The sequence below is a fragment of the Halichoerus grypus genome, chromosome 8, assembly GCF_964656455.1.
Source record: "Halichoerus grypus chromosome 8, mHalGry1.hap1.1, whole genome shotgun sequence".
Lineage (NCBI taxonomy): Eukaryota > Metazoa > Chordata > Mammalia > Carnivora > Phocidae > Halichoerus > Halichoerus grypus.
In genome coordinates, this window is record NC_135719.1 from 104,008,118 (window position 1) to 104,015,344 (window position 7,227).

The 7,227-nt window shown below is 42.5% G+C and overlaps 1 protein-coding gene across 1 annotated transcript; it reads right to left on the reverse strand.

Annotated features, from left to right (window-relative positions):
• Positions 1 to 5,180: 5,180 nt before the first annotated feature.
• RPS29 (ribosomal protein S29) lies at positions 5,181 to 6,992 on the reverse strand. Its single transcript, XM_036076088.2, has 3 exons — positions 6,833 to 6,992; positions 6,501 to 6,600; positions 5,181 to 5,310 (listed from the first exon to the last, which is right to left on the reverse strand). Exons 1-3 carry the CDS (start codon positions 6,892 to 6,894, stop codon positions 5,302 to 5,304), a joined length of 171 nt encoding a protein of 56 aa, XP_035931981.1. The 5' UTR covers positions 6,895 to 6,992; the 3' UTR covers positions 5,181 to 5,301.
• Positions 6,993 to 7,227: the final 235 nt, after the last annotated feature.

The following is a 7,227-nucleotide window of genomic DNA, read 5'->3' on the forward strand; positions in this document are numbered from 1 at the left end:
CAGAAGGCATGATTTTTCTCTTAGCACTAGCCCCACTCTATCCTCGCCTCTTCAGACACTTCACGCCTCCCTTTCCTCCAGACCCCAGCCACTCTGGTCAATCTCTGTCAATGGACATTCACCCCTCCCTTTCTTATTGGTAAATGCTATTATGAGAATATTTTAAGATTATGTGAATTAACGAAAGTCTTACAATAAAAACAGCTGAGTGGCACCCTGTTGTCTGACAAAGGGAGCTGACCAAGGATATCAAAAGCACTGGTGAGGGCACCTGGGTGGCTCAGTCGTTAAGCGTCTGCCTTTGGCTCAGGTCATGGTCCCAGGGTCCTGGGATCAAGTCCTACATCGGACTCCCTGCTCAGCGGGAAGCCTGCTTCTCCCTCTCCCCCTGCTTGTGTTTCCTCTCTCGCTGTGTCTCTGTCAGATAAATAAAATCTTTAAAAAAAAAAAAAAAGCACTGGTGACACTGGGAGTCACCCACAGCAAGATGGGAGGGTGAGGGTCTGAGGAAAGGAATCCAGGCGAGTGACCAATGGCACACATCCCAAAGAGAAGGCAATGTTGGTCATTTTAGCCCAGAGCACAGTTTCCTTAAATGTGTCCTTTGAACTCCAGGGATGGAGTCCACTTGAGATCCACACCAGCCACTTCCAGATCCAGTGACATTTTAGTCCTTGCTCCAAAATCAGTGGTTCTCAAACAACAGGCAGGCAGGGATCTCTTTCTAAGCAGATGGAAAGGTGTCCAGAGGCTAAGGGGACTAAGAAGAACAACGGGGGCAATTGGGGTGGGGGAGGGGGGCTGGTGGCAGAAGCGATGAAGGGAAAAGGAAGGCACTATGGTTCTACAGGCCTTCAACACATGGGTCAGGGAATCCAGCATTTGTTTACAGGAATCAGAAGGTCCAGTCTGGAATCAGCTCAAGGGAGTGGTCACCATTGACACACATAATGGGCTAAACTTAACAAAAGGATTTTCAGTAAACAAAAAAGTCAGTCCTGGCTTCTTTAAATTATTTTCTAATTAACCAAATGACTTTAAATTGAGACATTAAATGATAATTAGCCCATCTAGATCAAGCTTGTCACTTCCAATCTCAATTCTGTTAAAGCTATGAAAGACAAAGGACCTGCAACTAGCACAGGTAATAATCTAATCTTTGGCTCCTATATAGCTTTGACTCCTGTATACACATATACTCAGTGATATCAACAAATTGAGCCTTTAATTTTCTAAATTAACCCTGAGAAACATCTAGTAGCTCAGCCTTCTCTTCCTTTTTCCTTTTTTTCAACTTATGTGGATATTCAGGAAATTCAAACACCTTGGTAAACCCTTCTTAATTATACCCGTGGAAGAGCTTTGTTTTGCCTACCTAAAAGCCCACATCTCTAAGGCACCAATCGTGAAGGATAGTTTTCAACAAGAACTATATCCTAGGCAGAGGTTATGCAAAGCAGACTGCTTTAAAGCTGTCGGGGCATTAGCCATGGAGATAGCTGTCCAAGGCTATGGTCTCTGGACTTTCTGTAATGGTAATAGAGGGCCCATGAAAAATGAAGACACACTGATGCCCAACCAAATCAAAGTCAATCAAATCTGCTCATTCATTCATTCAACAAATTTCTACTGCATGCCTGCCCTGTGAAACGTGTCATGTCAGGCACTATCAGGATCTAGATGGAGTGGAATTAATTCAGAGAACACTAGAGATAGCTTTAAATCATGTCCTCTGAGGCACCGTTGAAATAATCACAAAGTAACCTAAAATAAGAAGATTCTGGGAGAACATGAGAGCCCCCATGCCTAAATATTTAACCTTTTTTTTTTGCAGAAAAGAGATTAGACTTGTTTTGTACCAGACCACGTAGAATTAATATCAATGCGTGGAAATCAATGGAAAGAATCACAGCAAGGCTAAGAAAGAACTTGCTACCAGAGCAGTCTAAAAATGGAATGAACTGTTTGGGAAGGAGCGGAAGCTTCATTAGCAATATTGGTACCTGGGGCACTAGATACTGCAGTACTCACTGGATACCTCGCCCCAAAATAAATCTTAAATCTGACTGCTTCAAATCCAATCACCTATCACCCAAAGGCAATCACTGCTAATATACTGGTATGTTTCCTTCTGTTTCTTCTGTGCCTTTTTTTTTCTACCATTGTGAAATTGTACCACATATACAATTTTCTACTTTTTATTGAAATTTATTTCTTTAAGTTATTTTGTAGACTACTAAAATTTACCAAAGCTTTTCATAATTGTTGGACATTTACAGTTTAATGGTAAGAGCAGTTCTGGAGATACTCTACCTGGTTTGAACCTCACTTAACAATACTACCTTGGTAAAGTTACTTATTCTTTTTGCCTCGGTTGCCTCATTTGCAAAATAGGAGTTATACCTCACAACAAGAGTATAATTCCAATAAAGCACTAAGAACTGTGCCTGGCACAAAACATGCACTTGAAAATTTTACCAATTATAGGTAAAAGCCTGAAAGTCTGTGGAGAAAAATTGTGAAAGATTTTGAAATGGACCAAAAGTTTGCTGGGTTTCTTTCAAGGAAAGCAGAGATTTTATCTAGCACAATCTTGGGGTGAGGGACTCCAAGCCTTTGTGTTCGAGGTAGTCTACAACCCTGAAAGTTGTACGTAAATGATCCTTGTCCATAGACAACTACTAATTCTGTCCAGTGGATAATTTACTTCCCTCTCCTGTTGAAAAGGTCAGTTTTACATTTATTTTTAAGCTCATTTCAATATCCTTGATTCACCTACTAGGGATGTTCTGAATTGTTTGAATGGGCTGAAACAGTTTACTGGTTTCAGTAATAAGCTAAGTAAAACCCTTGACAGGTTCTTTGACAGATCCCATACAGAGCTAATTTATTAAGTCAAGGGACCGAAACCTAAGAATGTATTCTCTATGCTCCAATGAGATTTCTCTCATAGGATCTATCATATTTTGCCCATCAACATCATTGAACTTTTAGTAGGTAATTTAACTATTCAATAATTAGGGACCTACTATTAATATACAAGGCACCTGCTATGTGCTGTGGTAAACATGGAAATAGTTCCTGCCTTAATCTAATTGTTTCTGGAGAAGAGCATGTAGTGGGCATTGAGAACATTAGCTTTGATATCAGACAGACTCGAGTTCTAGACCAGTTCTGATCCCTTTACTTGGGTAGACTTTGGTAATGAAATTACTGCATCTCTAAGCCTGTTATCTCAGTGGTGTAATGAGCATGTCTATGAAAGTCTCGAAAATCTTGAAAAAAGACTTGAAAAAAATAATGCACTTAAGACACTTGGCAGGTCTGGCACAGACATTTAAGTCTTAAGCCGTAAGTTATTCAACTCCTAGTAGAGAAGCCAGACCACCTTTCACACCAACCTTCCCACTCACTCCCACCACATACACAGAGCCAGGACTGGCTAGGGCATGTCCCCTCGGCCAATGCACAATACATATGGGAACATTTACACAGCGCCATCCCAAGAGTTCAGCTCATCCAAGAGTGTCATACCAAATCACCCATCTCACAACCTTTTACCTAAATCACTAGGTGTGTGAGCCTATCTGATCTTTATCTGAAATTTCCACATTTGCTCAGCTAACACAGGTCTTACCCACCCTACCTGCAAAAGCAGCTCCATTCCATTACCAGAAACTCCTACATCTTCCAGCTTTTCTTCCAATATTCTTTACGTCTCCTTACCCAGACATTTCCCCAGCAGCAACTGCAGCTTATTATCCCATACTCTTGGGCCTCAAGGTTAGGAGCAGAGGTGGATTTACCATAAAGCTCATGAAATTTAAGCTTCAGTTGTCCCCAACTTCCATTACCTCCTATAATAACAATACATTTGTCATGTTTTTGAAAACTTTAGATAGCTTAACCACAACCAGTTGTTTTTTCCACTTGTTTCCAGCCACACTTCCCCTCCTGAGAGGACACGATATCAACCCAAGTGTATCAGGAGCAGTTAGCTCATCACTCTGCTTGGCTTCCAGTATACCATTATCTTGGCCCTCCTTCAGTCTGTTCATCTTCCCACCTGTCCCTGGAGTAACCCAGAACAGTCCTGTTCATATATTATTTACTCCCTAGATTTTAGGAATTGGATCTCTAGTCACAATGATGAGATCCCAAATTAGCAGTTATTCATATTCTGAGGACAACCAAAATTGTACAAGCAGTCCCAAGCTCCCAAGGATTCCAGAGGAATGTACACAAATGCCTACTTGGGAGCTCCACATCAAAGTCTAGAAGCACTTTCAACTTACTACGCCCCATACTTAATTCTTCCCCAAACCATTTTTTCAGTCCTAGTTCAGTAAGACCTATAGCCTTCCCATTGCTCAGGCCAACCCTTAGAATCCTTTATTTTCTATCTCCCACATCCAAGCCTTCAACAAATCCTGTCATCTTGCTCTTCAAAAGCCTTGTATGCAGACTGCCTCAACCACTCCCTTTTATCCTAGTCCAAGATCACTTGCCTAAACTATTCCAACAGACTTGTTTCCCTCCTTCCATCCTTGCCTCGTTATCTTGCTGACAAGACCCAAGAGCTTTTTTTAAAAAAAGATTTGAGAGAGATCATGGGGGAGGGGGGTAGAGGGAGCAGCAGACTCCCAGTTGAGCCAGGAGCCCCATCCCAGGACCCCAGGATCATGACCTGGGCTGAAGGTAGATGCTTAAACGCCTGAGCCACCCAGGTGCCCAAGACCCATGAACTTTTAATCACTGGTCCCCCCTTCCACGTACAAACATTTGAGAAACTTACAATATTTTATCTGTGAATTACCCCAAAAGCTAGGACTGCTATCTTCCTGCCTCTGGGCAATGCCAAGGTTTCAGTGATATCTTTTTTCAAAAAAACGTATCTCAACAGTTTTACTTCTATTGCCTAGCTCACTGTAGCAAACCAATTACTTATGAGACAGTTGCCTCAAGTTAAATGATATAGATGCTCCTATATAGAAGTCACTTTATGTAATAAAAAAGGTTTTTTTGAAATATAAAAACAACACTGGCATTTTTATCAGAGTCCAGCATGAATACCTTTATATAACTGAAGGAAATTAAGCCACATGTTGAAGATGAACTATTGAGAAAATAGTGCATTTTAAAAAGGAGATTCCTATGATCAATTGACCATTCCATTCACATTAAAGCACTCATAATTGAAGCATTTTTATTTTATGTACAATGTGTTGGCATTAAAGTAGGTATCTTGGGTATCTGCAGTTAAGGTAGGTTATCCTGGATGACCAATTCAAGGAAGTTCACTTAATCCAACTGAAAAGAAAAAAAACCGACAAGAAATGTATTAATTCAAAATGTTTAAATACCCATTTTATTCTCACAAACACTGGTTCTTATTATGGAAGAATGAGGTTTAAACTGGAAATCTGACCTACCCAAACTAGCTACCAAGCTCTAAATAGCTTAAAATATTTACTGAATGCTTACAACAAGCTATTCCACAAACCACAACAATTTAAGACTGTAAATTTTAGCATTAGCATTCACTTCTTCCCTCGAAGAATTCCCCACTAGAAAGACACTACTACATAAAATAATCTTTACCAAAACCTCAGGCTGGTTAAGTAGATAACTACACAGCTAATACTTTGGTATTCAATATGTGACAGACACTACTATAGGGACCGTTCATAAATTAACTCATTTAATCTTAACCTCTGAGAAACTGGGGACACAAAGTTAATAGCTCAAGAGCCTGAGTCCATTCTCATCACTGACACACTGATCAACCCCTCCCATCCCACTGAATGAGATATATGAACTTCCACATTGTAACAAGCATATACTTGCTAAGTATCTGGTCGAAACTAAAAGTCTAAGCTTAAGATACTTTGTGTCTACCAGAGATCATACTTTAACCCCAGCAACTGTATCTCAAAGGGCCAAGAAAGTGGTAGTTTTCACCACAGGGGGAAGAAAACACTCTAGCACTTAACTGATTTTTAGGAGTCAAGACAGCTCCACATATAGAGATTTGCAACAACCCTGCCATTTATTTTTCTCAGGCAGAAACGGAACTTCATGTGACTGGACTAAAGTCACTGGACTATTATTAAATAGATTTCTATCTGAATCCTAAGAAGGTCTATCTGGCCCCAATCATCCTCAAGCTCATGCCAGTATATGATGCTATCCCACAACTCGGGGCAGTAGCCAACACATGTATTTTGCTGGAAAATGTCTAGATACGATTAAAGAGATCTAAAACTTAATTTCCAGTGTTTTCTAAAACTGACGGACACTGGTAAAAAGGGGTTAGACTGTAAAATCTATCCCATTACCCTGCCAAAGCTCTTTAACAGTGGCGTCCGACACCCCAAAAAGCCCTGCTAACAACTAAGACAAAGAGGAAAACGGTGTTGGTCGAAAGCTCAAAATAAGGAAATATCTGAACTTTCCCCGCGCTCACACAGAACCCGGAGAAGGCATCCGCGGCCGCGTACCTTAATGAAGCCTATGTCCTTCGCGTACTGACGGAAACACTGGCGGCACATATTGAGGCCGTATTTCCGGATCAGACCGTGCCGGTTTGAGCAGACGCGGCTGTAAGACGAGAGATGGCGTTACTGCAGGCCGCAGAAATGGAAGGATTCTGCACTCGGGGGCTACCACCCTCACCGCGGGTCTTCCCCGACCCGTCAGAGGCCCGTAATGGCGGCAGTCACAGCTCCAGAACCGGTCTACCCCCACGCGCCGCCGCGGGCTCCTCTCCATGAGTTCTGGCCGCGTCACAACCCAGTACAACCCTTCCCTGAAACCACATTCTGTTTCTCACCAAGAACGAGAACCCTGGCCAAATTTCCTCGGATGGCTCCAGTACAGCTGCTGGTGACCCATCTTGCTCTCTCGGATGCAACGAGGCAAAAGGAAGGAGCTAGCGAACGCATGCGCTCTTCAAAAAATGTTTGAGACACGGTTTACCCAGAATGCAGTGCTGACAAATGACGCGAACGCTGTGGGACTACGCAGTTTCGAGGGAGTGAATCGAGCGGTCTTGGAAACACTCTAGGCCGGCACAGCTGATGACGTCACCGCAGCTCAGCCTCTAGTGTCAACTTGCGCTACTCCCGAGCGCCGGGCGCGGTGGCGCGCGCCTGTAGTCCCAGCTACTCGGGAGGCTGAGGCAGGAGGATCGCTTGAGCCCAGGAGTTCTGGGCTGTAGTGCGCTAT

Excerpts from the sequence above, each read along its gene's own strand:
- RPS29 (XM_036076088.2), bottom strand. The coding sequence starts at position 6,894 with ATGGGTCACCAGCAGCTGTACTGGAGCCATCCGAGGAAATTTGGCCAG. Across the intron at positions 6,601-6,832 it reads GGCCAGGGTTCTCGTTCTTG|CCGCGTCTGCTCAAACCGGC; the intron begins GTGAGAAACAGA and ends CTCGTCTTACAG.